The 18,297-nt window shown below is 37.8% G+C and overlaps 1 protein-coding gene across 1 annotated transcript; it reads right to left on the reverse strand.

The window, feature by feature from the left end:
* Window positions 1-271: 271 nt before the first annotated feature.
* On the reverse strand, window positions 272-17,431 carry CALB1 (calbindin 1). Its single transcript, XM_065053948.1, has 11 exons — window positions 17,227-17,431; window positions 16,849-16,925; window positions 12,260-12,334; window positions 7,255-7,338; window positions 7,110-7,166; window positions 4,595-4,672; window positions 2,235-2,290; window positions 2,099-2,138; window positions 1,955-2,008; window positions 1,754-1,825; window positions 272-1,308 (listed from the first exon to the last, which is right to left on the reverse strand). Exons 1-11 carry the CDS (start codon window positions 17,306-17,308, stop codon window positions 1,195-1,197), a joined length of 789 nt encoding a protein of 262 aa, XP_064910020.1. The 5' UTR covers window positions 17,309-17,431; the 3' UTR covers window positions 272-1,194.
* Window positions 17,432-18,297: the final 866 nt, after the last annotated feature.

Here is an 18,297-nt window from a genome sequence, read left to right on the forward strand (position 1 = left end):
GAAAGAAGATAGGGCTGTTTCCATACTATAGTTCCCATTTAAAAAATACCTCTCTGGCATAACAGAAAGCAGAGCCCACCATATAAACTAAATTACTGAATTGGTATAAAATCTGTGCTAGAGCTTTTGCAGATTTTAGTGTTAAATTTTAATACTATTATTATAGATTAATAATTAATTTTAAGATCCAAGGAGGAATATTTTTTTTTCAATAGTACATGGTACAGAAAAAAAAGAATCCAGGAGATAGACAAACTAGACAACAACAATCTTAGGATATGAAATTTAATTATAGATTACACAGAATATGATGTAAAAACAGCAATTTACTAGAATAATTATAACCTGCAAAATGTGAAAATAGTTTAGAAAATGGATTGTCATATTCTCTGACACAGCAATAGTCATGAAAGGTACACTTATAATATCATATGTTAATCTGTGTATTAACTAGTCTACCTGTCATTTAGCCAGGATTCCAAGACAGATTAAAGGCATTTATTTCTGAAGTGCCTATGTTTAAATTCAGTAAAGTTGAACAGCTAGATTGAACTATATTTTCATCAACTACTGCATGGACATCTATCCTGGATAGCTGCTTTGTCTATATGCTATGAGTTTGTAATGAGAAGAGTAATTGAAAAACTGCAGAGAGCACAGACCTGTAAATGGGTGGTTTGTCAAGTGAAAAGGTTTTTTAGTGCCTTTTTCAATTTTGGAAATCAGACATGCCAACATATCTTTCATGTTTCAGACCTACATCATATTTAATCTGAATTCATATTTGGCATTAAAAAAAAAGTAATGGGCAAAGTTATCTATAGACCTTTTTGTTTTGAGGTTCAACAAAAAATGTTGCAAGTGTCAAAGGATATGATGACCACAGCAATGTTGGAAGGTTTAATTTTTCCAGCCATGTTTATGAAAGAAAAAAAAAATCCAAAACCAACCCCAACATATTTAAGTTTCTTTTTGAATATACAGACTGGCTCAAACATAGACATTCTCTTTATCAATCTTATTGTTACAAAAACTGTACATTACAAACAGTATAGAAACAAACTGAAAGGAATGTGCCACACATCCTGGCTAATTTTCTATATGCAGTTTAAAAATACAGCCTACTCCCTTATAGTGCACAGTTATTGTGTAGATAGAGTACATCACTAGTTAAGTGGACATGATAGAAGAGTTCTAGTTTTCCTCAGCGCAGAGGATAAGAGCCAGTTCTGCTCGGTAAAGCTTTCCTCCATCAGACAAGGCCATGATGCTTTTCTTGTATGTCGCAAGGTTGTTAATGTCTAATTCCTATTTAAAGAACAGATAATGCTTTATAACCCTGTTTAGTTACCAGCATGAACAAGTTTTCTTCCAATGGTAGCATTCAGTTCCTCAGAATATTGGGGGGGGGGCGGGGAGGGGGGGGGAGAAAAATAATACTCTCAGCCTGTCTAACAGTTACGCATTGCAAATGTTTTTTGTGTACTTGTATGTTACCCATACTATAGCCATATGTTAGGTGGCTGATAGCTGATGTCTCGTAAGCAAGGTTGTGACAGTGTCACTACACAATCACAACTGCCCTGGCTCAGGATTTACACTGCTATGACTTCTGCCAAGATTTTTAGTTGTACTTTGACTTCAGGAATTGTGACTTAGAAGCTCTATATTTGTCTTAATTGGGTAGATTAAAATGTCCTTAAAATCCAAATTAAAGCTAATCTCTAAGGGCAAAGAAGTGCCCTAGGATTACCTTTTTGTTCTTTTCACAAAGATCCTTCAGTAGTGCATCAAGTTCATTTTCATCTATGTAGCCATTGCCATCCTGAAAAACAATGTTAAGGATGATTTTAAACATTTATTTTTAATTTCTGAGGTTATGGCTAGTCTTTCACAAATTCAGAAAGTAAGTGCCATCAAACTATGCAATTAAAAAAGTTTTTTGTAGACTTACTTGATCATACATCTCAAAGGCTTTATTGAATTCTTTTGCACACATTTTGACACCCTAAATGCCAAAAGAAAAAAGAAAAATCCATTAATGACACTAGTTATGTGTGGTAGTAACAGGTTGCCTTAAAAAAGTGAATATTCATACCTGAAATTTAATAAGAAAATTTTCCTGTACAGGAAGTAGTCTTTGGAGAGAAAAAAACAAAGGTCAATATATTTGACTGTTTCCACAACAGCGATCGGTATATGGTGTTTGTTGTGAATAGAGAAAGAAGACATACCTGGCCAGTTCAGTAAGCTCCAACTTTCCATCATTGTTTGCGTCAAACATCCTGAGCTGAAAGAGTATAAAATCTTACAGTACTAATCAAAATTAATCAACCTAATGAAGAAAACAATTCTTTGAAAACCTTAAATTCAATGAAATTTAGACTCTATTTCAGGCTGAAATGATGGCTCCACGATTTAATCTGTCACATTTGCTGTGTAATACATTTCTTTAAAGTACTGAAGAAGTAATTTATAGTAATTAATACTACTGCAAAAAGCTGATAAGAAACCAGATTAAGAATTCTATTTAACATACTGTAAGGTAGGTCTTCACCTGCTTACAGTGATGGATGTCCAACATGAGAAATGCATGTGTATTTAGAAACCAGAGGATTGTTGACATGATGACTTCATGTCGTGATCTGATAATATGATCATTATTCTCTATTCCTAAAGGTGATACGACAGTCAGGTAAAGTTCAACAGAATTCAAAGCTTTCCGTTCCTCAGACAGAAAATAATAGACGTTTCAGGCAATTGGCTGCTTGGTCTAAATATTAAAGATCACATTCTGTTTCTGTGATATATTTCAAGAAAAGAGTGAACAGACACTGTAGATGATCATGTTGTTGATGGTATGAAAATAGGAAATCGAATGTCTCCCAATAATAATAATAAAGTTATAGAAATAAATATATTAATCTAATTTGAGAAAATATGCAAATATTATTTCTAAATCCTTTTACATCATCCCATTGTATGAAAGTGTTTTCCTTTGAACTTTTGCAAGTATGAGCTCCTGCTGCTTGAGTGGCACAAACAGTTTATATTCATTATTAGAAGTAGGAGGAGATATTACACCTGCGTGGGACTTCCTCTCCCAGTTTTTATGTCTGTGTAGTTCCATTTTCTACTTTCAAGTATTAATTTGCTTTTTCTGTATAAAAGAGTCACAAAGGCAGCAAACTGTACAAAACATTGTTAGACACTGTACTGAAAACACCACCACCCACACTCCATCCCATCACTTTCAGTCACAGTAATTTCAGAAGTAATTTTTAGATAAGAGGGAAAGCAGCATCCTGTACTGGGGAAAGTGTATATCCTTTTAAAGACAGACTTAATGCCATGAAAAAATACCAAATTTCACTTGTTTAATACACAATAAGTGGCAAAGGTGACTAGAAAAGAGTTCAATTTCTATAAACATTTTTTTCTACATAACACCCTGGTTCCTTTTGACGCTTCCTTTCCCCGTAGAAAACCATCTGCCCTGTGTGCGTTTCCCTCGAAAGGAGCTTTGCATTTGGGGGAGGGAAGCGGCGGCCGCTGTGAAGTCAATGTATTTCATATTTTGATGGGTTGTCAGTGGCTGGCTGTGCCAACTCACAGGTAGTCAGGACTGTACGTTTTCTATTAAGTCTTCTAGTCTCTGAGGAGATTATGGCAGAGCTGGCCTTATAATTTCTTTCTTATTGCTGTTACTTCTTTGTCATTGTGTCTCTCTGCAGAGGCCAGAATTTAGAGCACGCTTCAAGACGAAGGTCGAAAAGCTCGCTGAGTGAAAAGGACTTGTGTTATCTTCACCAGTGAATACATAGTGACAATTCTAGGTAAACGGTTTATACCGATACAACAATCCAGAAGACATTTTCCAGGAGAAACACAAGTTTTGATCAGACATTTTCAGGCCACTTTGAGTGCTGGTGTGCTTACGTAGCAGGTTTTTGATTGCTAAAAATACAGTAGGGTGAAACAAAACTGGTAAAACAAAAAAATGTAGTGTTACATATTTTCTGAGTCTTTTATTTTTGCCCCTGAAGCATCCACTCAGAAGCCAATACAGGTGCTTACCATGGGGCACCATAGTGGTGGGATGGAAGGGGAGACCCAAGGACTGGTTGATTTAAGGCCAGGGAAGCAACTGTTTTGTTTCAGTGTTTATCTAAAACATCAGTTTCTTCTTCTTGAAGAGGAGGAGAAAGAAAGAGATCTTTGTAAATCTGATAAGAAGCTACCATGCAATAATGGCTCTTAAGACTAGAGACAAACACTATGGCACTGTAAGAAGGCAAAACACATAAAGTAACCCCAAATTAATGTCATCTAAATATAATAATGTAATTATGACAGGTACAATTTTTCTCCTCCGAAACAGTGAAGACTTCGGTTTTGCAACTAATGGTGCAGGGAAGCAGAATACGGGAAGATACTATGGTATGTCATCCCTCTACTGTGATGACATAGTTACATAGTTGGCCTGATTAGGACCTGGTGGGGCTCCAAGTCATTTGTAGCATTCCAGCGGCTAAAGATAAACAGAGTCTGGATTAATACAGTCTTGATGAAATATGCCTGTAAAGAATCTTACCATTATTTCTGTGTATTCTGTTAGCTTTGAATCTTCAATCTGCTTATTTGCTTTCTGTAATAAATCTTTCAAGAAGCTCTGTTAAAATAAATAGAAGAGGAATAGGTGAATTTTTATCTACAGTATAAAATGTGTGACTTGCTAACTTCAGATTAAAGTAATGGGAAATACTATCTTACCCACACTTTAGCATTTACTGCTGTAGTTCCAAATAACTATGAAAGAAGTAGTAATTAACAGCTAAGAATATAACGGTTTCTTTTGATCAATTCAAGTATACTGCATAGTTTTATTTGGAAAAAGTGACTCATAAACTTTCCTCATTGGATGCCATTTGTTGAATTGTGAATTTAGAATAAATAGTTTGGCTTTCAAGTATACTTGTTTTCTAATCAGCTCTATCAGTAAACTAAACTAATTAACCTTGATTCTCCTTGGAAACTTGGATGCCTAATCACTTCTTGCAACATTGGAACAATTTTACAGAAAAGATCAATGATTAATCAAGTTTTCTTCTTGCCCATGGCAGTACTCAATGCTAGAAGTGAACGTTAACCCACATTGCTCCTTCTTACTTTGTATTTTAAATGTGTGCAGCCAGTTTCATTGCATTTTTTGAATGAGAATTTTGTATAGTATGGCATGACTTGAAACACCAGCCTTTTTACTTTAAAAAATAAGATTGTTTCCACCCATTCAGTGGTTTAAACTTCTGTGCTAGATCTGTGACATTAAAAAGGGATGATATCAATTTATTTCACAAGGGCATTACAAGACCTGAGATGTCAATGCCCAATGAAGTACCTAATTACTGTCATCAGTTGAAGTGTCATTATCTTTGTGGAAATTTGGGACTCTCTTCAAGATAGAAAATGGTGTAGCTCATAAGAAAATCTATTTGTGCATAGATTGCATTCTTGAAACAGAATGCAACTATGTCAATAGTAATATGACTAATCCCCACTATAGTTCTTCCAGTCTCTATGCTGGAAGGCCTTCCTTGTAGCATCTATACAAAGAAAATGACTGGAATATTGTAAATGGACATCACACATATATGTTCAATCTTGTGTGCTTTAATGGAAGGACACTGAAAGACTGTCCAGTCCACCTCCATATCTCAAGACAGGATGGACTATATCTAAGCTTACAGAGTTAGTGTCTGATCTGAATTATTGCCAAACCTTTCCCAAATGCAGGCAGCCTTCCTCTTAGACAACCTAATCCATTGCTGTTACTATTGTTAGATATTTTTCCTGATTTCCAGCTTATATTTCTCTTATGAACTTGTACGTGGGTGTACGCCTCACATAGCAAATGCTTAAAATGTTTAGGCTTATGAAGAAATACTGATCTAAAAATAAAACTGGACATTTGTGTCTTATTTTCAACGTGTTAAAATGGCCTGTTTCTCTGAGGCGGGCAAAATCTTGCAGCACAGGAAAGATGGGACCATTAGGGACCCAGTTAAAATGTCCTCATTCTTCAGCTGGTCCTCAATCAGCCCTGCCTTTTTGAGTCTATTTTAAATTACAGCTGCTGGCAACAGTCCTTAAGGCATCGTCTAATAGATGGAGGGTTCTCAAGTGCTACATGCGTGGCCTCCTCCTGATCCTACCAACTTTAGATACACCAACCTGCTGTGACCAGCCAGCAGAAGAATGAGCTCGTCAGCCTGAGGGTTACCTTGAGGTAGGATCCTCAGCAAACGTCACACAGATACCAAACTCAAAGAGGAAGGGAAAAGGAAAAAAGATGTGAATTATCTGATGTGGATTCCTCTTCTGAACAGAAGACCTGTAAGGATTTCAGACAGTTTGATCGCCTAATGCTTTAGTTAATAAAGCTTAAGTAGTTCTTCTTTAGTCTACTGCATATGGGCAAAACAGTCCAAATCAGATGGATTAACACTGCTGGGTCTCTCTCTTACTGTGAATTGTTTTGACTCTTCTGAATTTAAAGTTACAGTAACATATCAAGTGAAACTGAGCTGTGGCAAATGGCACCTTTTTATTCAGAGTCTCTATGAGCATCTCTCCTGTGAGGAAAGGCTGAGAGTGCTGGGACTGTTCAGCCTGGAGAAGGATTGGGGGACCTCATCAACATATATAAATACTTCAAGGGAGGGTACAAAGAGGACGGGACCAGTGATGCCCTTAGGAAAAAAAAACAACAAAACAGCTGTCCTCTCTAATATACCAAGAAAAGAACAACATAGCATTAAGAGGCCTATCTCACTTTTATAATCTTTCTTCTAAGCTACAATACCTTCTACTCTGAGTCATTTGAGACAAACGCTGATCTGAATTAAAACACACTTTAAGAAACATTGATCAGAATAGAGTGTCGCTTTAAATAATTTACTGGTGATAAAAACATCAGCTAATCATATTGCTTTTCAGTCATGTTTGAAATGCAAAAACATGCACAGGTGGTATCTGAAGAAACAGATAGCAGCACAGGCTGTAATCCAACTCCTGTCTCACGTCTTGCATACTCATAGGTATTGGTTTACCTTAAGTTCCTCAGAATCAATGAAGCCACTGTGGTCGCTGTCATATTTTCTCCATGTCTGCAATCAGAATATGAATGCTTTAATGATATATTTATAGTAAGCAGGTCTTGGATGATTTTACAAGAGGCAGCTTTTCATACCCTACCTGCATGAAGTCTTCACTTGACTTTAGCTGCTGGCACCTGAAGAACAACAGGAAATTCTCTTCCGTCGGTAAAATCTGAGCAAGCTGTAACAGAATTTAAGAAAGTTTAAATTTTGATTTTTCATTAGTCTAGCTGAGCCTGTAAAAGAGCATGAAACTTTTTTGTAAAAGAGTATGAAATTCTTTGAGCTGGTACTGCTCTATTGTGGCCCCATAGGAAGCTTCATCCTGTTATCTTCCAGATTTGGAAGATACCTCTGAAAGGCTTCTGGTTTGCAGCTTTGCCATATCCATCAAGGTCAAACAGAACTGAGGTCTGAGTGAAGCGAGTGAGATGGCACTTTACTGAAGTGGGAGTGGGGGTCAGAGGGGAAAAAAGTCACCCTTGCAGGTTAGGATCTGTGATGAAAACCTTGGAATCAGCGCAAAGGGAAAGCATAACACAAGGAAGTTTAGAGTATAAGTGTGGAGGAACGTGAATTAAGAAACTAAGGAAAATAAACTACTCACACATACCAAGGAAAGAGAGAGAGGAACCCTGACATTAAGAAAAATGTGTAAGGTAAATAGAAAAATACATGGAAAATCCCCCAGGAGAATAAAAGAAAGTGGGGAGGGTAAGGATATGGCAACCGGTGGTCATTTGTCAGGCACAGAGATGTGCCCAAGAAGAACTATAAATACCGGAAAGAAATTAAAAGGACTTTTAGCCCTGCAAAATCAGGGGTGGTGCTTCCAATCCCTCTGCTCCACAAAAATCTTTTTTAAGATCAGACATTATTGTACTGATTATTGAAAATGTTCATTTACTATAACTCAATTTTGGCAAGTGACAAATGTAGAAGATGAAGAGTATGCTGTATAATTTAATGTAAAATCATGATTTGTTTTTAACAAAAGCCCAATATTTTTTTCTCTCTTCAAAATGTATGAAATGAGTTTTGATTAAGGAAAACTTTTTACTTGAAGAATAGACCAGCTGTGCTTACTAGGAAGACAAAATGCGTTTTCCAGAAAGACAGATTTCTTAGCTGCATTCTTTTATGAAAAATGACATCTGCAGACTTCCTGGAGCCCAGTCTTAAAATTTCGATCCAAATTTTTGGGTTTTTATGCATTCACTTCACACCCTCAAATTGCTCGTTCTGTTTATTTCAGGCTTTTTTATTGTGTTCCAGTGATGCTGTAGGCGAGTTTAGCTCTCCCTCTCACCCTACAGGCACAAGGGTACGGAGCCCTGATCTCTCTTTCCTCTAAAATCATCTGTGCAAGGAATCAGTTATATTCCTTAAGTGTTGGTACCACTGAAAAGACACATCAGAGCACTCTCTGTGCAGAATGGTGCAGCTGATGACAGACCGTCAGGCCCATCAGTGTGTACTGAGTGCTTTTGCTAAATGGCTGAACACCAAATCCAACCAACCTAAACAACCTATTTTTGTCAGCAGCTTTTGAAACCTACTACATCATTAATAGTGTATACATGCGTGGGTAAGTACATGTTCATATGTACACAATACCTGCATGTGTGTAACTTAGTACTGATCTGAGGAAAAATTTCTTTATTTCTCCTATGACAGGGGTGCTTTGATTTTTAGAGTAAATCAACATTGCTACCCAACAACAAATGTTGAATGGAAGAACTGATTATAATAGTAAGCAGAGTTTGGGAGAAGAAACTAAATATGACAATGAGGAAGTCTTTACGTATGTGGAATTTATAAAGAAGATGTCATTCCCGGGACCTCTATAGTTACATCTGGTTAATTTTGCAAGTGCACTGTAAATTAGTACAAGATGAAAGGGTAAATGTAAAATAGTAACTTTCCAAAGAATTATTAACAGCTTGCTAGCAGTACAAAACTGTATGTGAGGGAAAGAATATACTACCTCTGGAAGAAAATTACAAGGTGAAAGGGTAAATGTAAAATAGTAACTTTCCAAAGAATAATTAACAGCTTATTAGCAGTACCAAACTGTATTTGAGGGAAAGAATATACTACCTCTGGAAGTAAATTACCTTATTTTAAGACATACCTCTCATCCTTTGTAAGTCTCAGGGAAAAGCACAGGCTTTTATGTTACAAAGATGTAGTAGCTCAAAATCCAGCAGTAGCTCAAGCTTCTGCCAAAAAAGTAGTCTTTTGTGTTTTCATAATAGCAACAATATAGCTAAATGAAAGTCTAGTTTTTCAAGCTCACGCATCAAATATCATTAAATTGCTTTTTTGTGGAAAATTCTGCATTACTAAGGGATGAGGAGATCGTGTGGAAATTGGCCCAACTTCCCGGTCCCAGTTATACCACTACAGTGAGGAAAGATGCAAACCTGGTGCTATTTCTAATGACGATTTCTTTGTGAGGATAAACATAGGGGCACTCGGTGAATGTGTTTGAATAAGAGTGCGGACACTACAGGTTTGTATATGGCAGCAACAGCAGTTTAGTGACTGTTTCTGTGAGCTCTGCTGTTTTAATAGAGAATGTTGGCTGTTTCTGCATCATGAGTAATAGAAGACAGCCACAGAGCCTGAGAGTGGCTTGACTCCTCTCTGCTCAGCTGCAGGCTGAGATATGTCTTTATAGGTTACCTAGCAGAAAAAATACTCTCAGTACTTATATCAGAACTATTTTCTAGAAATCATTCTCTAAATAAATTCTGTTGATATTTAATGCTATTTAAAATTCCTTTCAGGTCATACAGTGAATTTTCTTTTTAAAATCCTAATTAGAGAATGGGAGTACAAAGACTATTTTAGGCTAATAAATAGTTGTTTTTACAGCAGCAGTAAGCTTCAAATAATCTGAATGTGGAATTAGCACAGTCCTGAGTTTTGAAACCTTGTGTTTCACATCCACATTTTAGTAAAAATATTGTTCTAAGTGAGTACAAAATGTGAAAGAAAGGTCCCTTATGCAGCGATAAGCAAGTGGACAGGTCAGATTGCCTTTAGCTGGAGAACACTGGATAAAAGCTAGTGCACTAACTGTGGTGAGCTTGCAAAGACAGAATTGACACTTAATTTGAGCTGAAAGCCCACTCCTTCCTCTCTGAAGCCACCTAGGCCTCCTCTTTGTCTCAGCCAACAGACCTTTCCTGCAAACTCATTATTTGCTAGGATATTTATTATGGTGCCTGGGAGTCCAAAAGGCTTTACATAATTTCTTTTTTAAACAATATTAATACACTTTTTCAGAAAAAACTATTTGATGTACTACGTAAATGGGAGCAATCTGGAATTACCAGACATTTTTATTCATAAGGAAGGAGAATCATATTCAAATACCAACTTTAATATCATATTGTTCTGCATGTACAACACATTTTGGCTGAGTCCCATCTGCACTTTCCAAATGAAGCTTCATGCTGATGTAAGTGAAACAAAATATAGCTCTTGGGTTAGGAAACTGCTATATTAAGGGAGAATGTCCCTTCAGTCACAGAACTGAGTACTGTCACTATTCAATGGCTTCCATGGATGCTGAGCATGCTTGACACTTCACTGGGGGTGATGAGCACTGCACTATATCAGGCACTATCGGGTTTGCTCACCTTTACCCATTAACTCAATAGCAGAATTGGAAATAGAATTTGAAAGCATAAACTTTCAGTTATCTTTCCTAAGTAAAGAACTATTGTCTTTCTAGGCACTGTCTACACATTCTTGCATTCAATGCTTGCTGTTACACATATTAAAAAATACTAAATTAAAAAGAATTCTTCAAGACTAAATGAATAAGCATTTCTTACTTCAAAACCAAACAATTAGTCCAAACAAACACTAGTTCTTTTAGGATGCAGAAGTATTTGATCATGCTAAGTATTGTAAAAATATTGTTAAAAAAATCATTTATAGCTGCAAGTGAAACAAACTGTTCATATTTCCATGGTAGTTTATTCATAATTACATATGTATTTAAGCAAGTATATGCAATTCAGACACACAAAAGAGGAGAAACGATAACCTAAAGTGATCTATTATAGCAGCAGTGATAATCTTTATCGACTTTTACAGATTCTATCCAGTCTTCTATTTTAAAATTAGTCACTGACTCGGAGTTGGTCACTGTAGAAATTTTGCAGACCTGGTTTGTTTCCAGCTGTTTCTTAATTAGCTCTCTAGGTCTGATTTCTTAATATCAGAAAGAAAAAAAATATAATAGCACTTAATAAAACCACTGTCTCACTGCATTCAGAGTGACATGAATGAGTCATAGATTTAGGCATTAAAAAGTGACTTTTCTAGCTGTAACCCAGCTAACTCTCCTTTTTGACTTGCAGCACTGAACAGTGCAGGTGAGAGAAAACTTACTAGTTGCCCCCTTCCTAGTGAGTTGTCTAAATTATACAGTTGTTGAGTGGCTGCATGTATAGAAAGGGTTGGTTATATTTACCTTCCTCAGAAAGTGGTGGTAAGGAATAGGGGAATTTTCTGCCTGAAGTTCTGTTAAAGTTCAAGAAAGGAATTAATAAGAAATCCTGATCTTTCACAAGCTGGATGGCAGCTCCTATTAAAATTTTGTTTAAATTTAACATGATTATCATGTTATTTTACCACATATGTATTTTTTTACTATAGACTACATACAGTGATTGCCCAATTGCATTCACTTGTGTGTTATCCTCACTGTAAGAGTAGTCACAGAGCATTAGTTCAAAATCATGGGTAGAAATAGATCACATTACCTTTCGCAATTTAAATGCCTAAAATAGAGCTCTTATCTGCTTTACGGAAAAACTAAATTGCTGTTGATGCTTATTTGTACTAAATAGAACATGCAAGTTAAATGAAGCGTAGTCAAATGTCTTGAGGGGGTAAGGAATACCTTTTGTTAATGAAAAAATGTCATTTGTGAAAAAAATACTGAAGATCTTAAGACAGAGGAAGAAACTTTCTGTGTAACTAAAAATCTAGAATATTTATGTATTATGCTCACATTGTTCTACGCTAAATGTGTTTTCTACAAGTAAACACGTCAGTCTTCTTTTTTATAAAAGACTTACCTCAACTATCCCTATTTTTCCATCAGGAGTCTTCCCATATTGGTCCACAAATGCTTTCATTTCAGGTGTTAAATCCTATGATGATATAAGAGAATCATTACTATAAGATACAGCGAAACCTATATATAAACTTACTTGAATGTTCTACTAGTTGCCAAATAATGTACTACATTTAATAAAGTACTCACACTTATTGCAGCCAGATTCCTCAAGTTTAGATAAAACTGAGTATTTTTTTTAGTCACGAATCACATCATTGTGATAAATTCTGCTTCCTAATGAATTATATTACAGTTGACATGAATGATTTGCATCTAAATACCTAGAATGCCTATTTTAGTTTACAGAATGAAAAATTATAGAGATGTGTTGGAAGATGGGTATAACAGCTCCTTTGTTTAAGACGATGACAGTGAAGTTCATAGGCAATTCTTAGTCAATTTTCTCCATTTTAATTTTTAGATTAGTAACTTGAAGGCAGTGAAAAATCTTCCAAAATAAGAAACATTTCAGTATAATACATCTGAACACCAAAATAGCCTTTACAAGTCTTTGAGCTGATTTTTCCTGAGCAATGAATACTATTTTAGCTCTAAAAGAACCCATCACAATATCATATTTTTCACTGTTTAGCATTTGATTATCATGAAAACAGAGTCAAAATGTCACTGCTGAAATGTAGAGAGGCAGGTTTAGAAGAGAGAAAACTTTGAGCAGAACCTTAAATCTGACAGAGTAAGGACAACATAATTGTTCTTCATATAAATTACGGTCCCTGCTATACATCTGTTCTCTAAAGGCTATCCTTACTCTAGGCTACAGCAAAGGCTGGGGTGGAGATCTAAATATTTGATTTTACACTTCAACTTGCCTTCCATTGATATGAGCTGCCATCAGCCTTCAATACTGATCAAACTTTCAGCTTCATATTTCTTATAGGTGTGAGCTAGTAAAACGGTGCAGCAAGAATCGGAGCTACAATTATATTAAAATAATGGAAACAAACTGTTGGTTATCGATGAAGATATAGCAGTCTTTGGAAATTAAAGGTTTTATTGCTATATAGGTCTGATTCTATAGGACCTAAATGATTCACTCACTGGAGACACAGGGAATCTCAGCTGTACAAAGTCCACTGTAGTTTGTCCCAAATTTCAATTACCAAAGCTAACTAAAATGTCAGTTCCTTGTAGCTGGTACAATCATGGCCTAGTATCCTATTTCTGTCAAAGTCATCCATGGCAAGTTTGTAATTTGCCATGGCTTTAATTAGAAATGTGGTTATTAATACAATGCACTTCAATGTCACCTTTCATCTAATGATCCCAAAGTGAGGACAAGTTTGCTTAGCAGGTAGAATGGAGAATTTAGACACCTGGATTTTAATTAGTCCTGGTTAAATATTTTACTGATTTTTCGAGTAGCAGCTCTGCAGTGCCACAGCATCCAGCTGTTGTAGGAGGCACAGACAATTACAGGTTAAACAAACCTGAATTCTCGTCTTCTAGTATGCTACTCAGAAAGAGGGGTCTTTTTGTTGGTGTTCACTTCATCTTCTCTTGAGCTGCTTGATAAGTTATTCGAGTTACGTTACCCAAATAAATATCTTCGGTAAAAAAACACTTGCCTAAATTTAACCAAGCCTAGTCCTAAACTTGATACAGATGCATTGCTCAACATTTGAATTAAGAGACTAGCATGTCACCCCTCAGTCTCCCCTTTTAAAGCTTAAGAGACACATCCAAACAAGTGGAGCTGTAGAAAAAAATGTTTTTCAATATGATTTGAAAATGTAAGGATAGATGGTACTACAGAAACACATGACTATATTAATAAGCATCAATTAAATCACGTATTTCTGTGGAGAAATATTTTCATTGTCTAGACATGCAAAGAAAGTGAGAAACAGATGTGGAATAGCTCAGCTGAGATCTACCTATTGACTCTTTATCAACCTCTCTGTTAGCCACTTGTACCCCACAGTTTCTTTTGGCTATTGGCATACCTAAATAGACAAGGTATTGCATAAATATGGGGCACAATAAATGGAAGCTATGCTTACATACTTATATAGCTTTTATCTTTAAAAAAGCAGCAGTTCTTTCGACATGTCTGAAAGTATATCAGATCAATTCACTATCTACCATAATGCACAAAACAGAAAGAAATAGTGTTACCAAAGAAAAGTCCAGGCCCTGAAACCTCCAAGTACACATCCACCCTTTGGAGCTAGCATGAATCAGGCTGCATGCGACTGCTCCATCTGAGAAAAAGCAACTGTGAAAGTACGGTCTTACTGTGTGGATTAATATAAGGATTAGAATTAGTACATAATTAGAACAGTTCTGTAGCTGGGAAGAATGTTGGGAAATGTTAAACCATCCTATTAGATGACAGAATCAATGTGATTCTTTAATGCATATGGCATGACTGATGTAAAATCCAGCTATGAAGAATGCATAATTGAATATTTCAAAAATAGTGAGCAGGAGAGTGACCTGAAATTCCAAAGTTAATGATGACAAAGCAGCTTTGGGGTGTTAAAAGAAGGACAGCCAAGGAAATGACATATAACCTACACTAGTTTCTCAATGTGTCCCCTCTGGCAAAAGAACAGAAATTCAAAGCTACTGAATTAGTATCCCATGAGACAAGACACAAACTAATGAGATGCTTGTTTGGCAAATGAGCCTTCAAATCTGAGAATCAGCTTAGATTTGAAACCTAAGATGACAAATATCCGTATTCCAGAAAAAGGCTTCAGGGCTGAAGGTAACATCTACCAAAGGCAGAGCCAATGGATCAAGTACTGAATTTAATGTTGTTACTGTAGGTTGCTCTTTTGGCAGAGCACTCCAAAGATAGGTTTGAATCAGAGAAATAGGAAAGGAAGACTTAATTAAACACCTGAGCATTTTTTAAAATATAGTGTGAGATACAGGCAGAGGTTATTTAAAAAAAAATATATATTGTGAAATTTGCTTTTCTGTGTTACTTTGAGAAGGCTCTGTTTTTAAGATGTACACTTGCTTTGAGAAAATAATCTGATCTTAAAACGAGAAATATTTTTTTCCTTGAGCTTCTAATTATTTTTAACTACTGAATAATATATCAGTATTTCTATAAGAATGCCATTCATACTAAATATACATAGGCTTAATCCTCTTTCTGATGGACATACTTAAGTTTCCTGCACTTCAGTATAGAAGAGAGACTTGTTCTGTTGCAATACTGGAAAGGTATTGAAGTTGTGTTTAATCTTTTCTGTGAAAAAAATAAAAAGAAATTGACTTTTTGCCTCTAAAAACACATTCTCAATTTTCCGGTGATTTTTTTTTTAGTTGATTGAGTTTTAAATTTTAGTTTAAACTTACACTCATGAAAAAAGTGCCTACATCAACGGCTATAAGAAGAATTAACAGGTACCAAGACCACAGTAACATTACAGGCATTGCTGCGAGACAGATTTTCAGATGCATGAAGTTTACACTCATACAATTAATAACAAGATACAATTTTGCAAAAATTAAAATGTATATTATTTTTTCATTTACTACAAAATTATACAGAAACTTTTAAATCAAAGTTAATTATTGAAAAGCTAGTGCTCAATTTGGAGGTATTCTTACATGAAGTAATAATCTATGTCCCCCCACATACACATGCCAGTTAAACTATATTTTTATTATCTGTTACTTCAGAAGTCTTTTAGCATTGATTGATTTAAATAGACTTAATTAGGTTATATATTTGAGTTTGATGCTAAGTGGCTTGTTTTAGAATCTGATTATTTTAAAGGCAATTTATTTGTTAAAAAAAGGTTTACTTCTATTTTAATTTAAATCTTGGCATGGAATCTGAAATGTATTTATTTTTTTCTTTTCTCTCTCTGTTTTTTACCATGCGGGTATAATTTGGAGGAAATTTATAATTAGTACTCATATACAGAATTGTTTTGACAATATCGTCAAAAACTTTGCCATCCCTCTGAACAGTTTAAACTAGCAGGATTTGGTACTCATATTCCTGGTATATAGCACTGGTGAAGGACAAATAGTGGTTAGCAGGCATCTGCAGATCTATTTGTTGACCACCAAGGGGCAGAAATGCATTTCAGCCCATACTGCCCATTAGGTATGAAATTCAAACAGAGTCCCACTCTGAAGTGTTGATTGTTTTCTTTTCTTTTCTTTTTTCTTATTTTATTTTTAGTATCAGTATATACCTGGATCAGGTAAAATTACTTGCAATGGGATAAGGACCCATCCATTACAAAAGGATAGTGTCTATGCATGCCTTGACTTTTCTTTTTAAGCACCATAAGAAGCATCAGCTTGTAGCCTGGCAAGATGTGAGTGGGACCTGCTCTCCAGGGACGTGGACCCCGGCCTCACCTTTCCAAAGCAGATTATTTATTTCGTTTGCAACCTGATGATTTCTAACCGAGCTACTTCCCTTTGCCTGCTGAGGCAGGTGCGTGAATTGTGTAATGGCAACAGAGAACAGAAGGAACTGGGGCACTGGAGTTTGCTCAAGAAAACTCTTCTTTCCCAGAGAAGACCAAAAAGTGGGGCGAAACGTTAACCTACCAAGCCTGCCTTCTTCCGTGCCTGCTGCAGCTCCTGGATGAAGTTTTGTAGCTCCTTCCCATCCATGTACCCATTGCCTACAACAGAAAGAGTTACAGTTGCGGTCACCTCCAAACTCTCTCTGCTCTTCAGCGCTGCCAGGGACGTCTCCGACCCGCCTGCTCCCTCCCGGCGGAGCGGCTCCCAAAGCGCCTCGCCCGGCACCGACCCCAGCGGCGGACGGCTCGGGGGCTGCGCCCCGAGGCTGCGGGGCGGCGGGTGCGGAGCGGGGGCCGGGGCTGCTTTCGGGCGGGAAGTGGTGGGGTCCCCCCAGCCTCCCGCGGGCCTGCCCCCCTTCTGCCCCCCGCGCCCGCGCCGCCCCGGGGGGAAAGGAGTCACCGTCGGAGTCGTAGTGGTGCCAGATTTCGAAGAACTGGGCGGCCGAGATCTCCACGCCCTGCAGGTGGGTCTCCGCCGTCATGCTGGGGGCGCGGGGGGCGAGGCGCTGTCCGCGGTGCTGACTCTGCCGGCGCGGCGCGACAACACCGACAACGGCGGCGACGGCTCCGACGGCTCCTCCCGCCGCCGCCCCGCCGAGGGCTATTTATGGGGCCGGGCCGGCCCGGCCACTCCCCCCGGCGCTGCCCTCCCTCTCCGCGGGCCTCGGCTCGGCCTCCTCGCCCTGCGCGGGGGGGCCGGGGTCTCCCGCCGACGGCACCAAGGCTGGGGCCAGCTCGGGGACACTCTCCCCGGGTGAGCCCCCTGGGGCCATCACACCTAAACGTGGGTCAGAGTGAGGAGGGTGCTGGTGCCGGGTGGAGGCCCCGAGGAAAGAGAACAGAGCTGGGTCACCCAGGAGCTATGACCGGTGCCTCACCGAAGGAAAGTGTGCCCATGAGACATGGTGAATGAGAGGATGAACACAGTCTCCAAGTTAAGCCATCAAGCTTCCAACTGGGAAAGGTTCCTGGACGTCAGAGCACAGTTAATAGCACTGTGGGATGTCCCAGTACAAAAAAACACGTGGGACACCATGCAGACTGCACGGAATCAATTTTTCACTGCTCCATCACCAAACTAGACCTGCAGATAGCTCCACGAAGGCTTAATCTTAGATGTGCTGCAACCCTTTAAACCAATATTCCCACTGTGATACCACAGGGTATTAAGATATCCATATTGAGATAGCATGGGAACAGACATGGTAAATTTAAATATACTGTCCTAGAAGGTAATTTTGTCCCAGCAGGTAAATATGGAAAACCACATTAGTCAACTTGCTCTTTCCATTGTGGAGGTGTGAGGGACGCTACCACAGTCACTTCTGAATGGGTAAGAATTTTTTTTTTGGCAGATCAGCTTTGGAGACTCTCTATCTTATAGCAGTTGGGTTGGTGGGAGGGGACCAAGCAGCTTACCAAAGATCTTCCTTCTGTCATGTGGTAACATGGTATTGTACTAGCACTAATG

The sequence above is a fragment of the Columba livia genome, chromosome 2 (assembly GCF_036013475.1).
Source record: "Columba livia isolate bColLiv1 breed racing homer chromosome 2, bColLiv1.pat.W.v2, whole genome shotgun sequence".
Lineage (NCBI taxonomy): Eukaryota > Metazoa > Chordata > Aves > Columbiformes > Columbidae > Columba > Columba livia.

Coding starts and splice junctions, on each gene's coding strand:
- CALB1 (XM_065053948.1), bottom strand. CDS start 17,308: ATGACGGCGGAGACCCACCTGCAGGGCGTGGAGATCTCGGCCGCCCAG. Junction 2,291..4,594: donor CAGAATACACAGAAATAATG/GTAAGATTCTTT, acceptor ATACTCTTTCAG/CTCAGGATGTTTGACGCAAA. Junction 2,009..2,098: donor ATTTTCTTATTAAATTTCAG/GTATGAATATTC, acceptor TTTGGCATTTAG/GGTGTCAAAATGTGTGCAAA.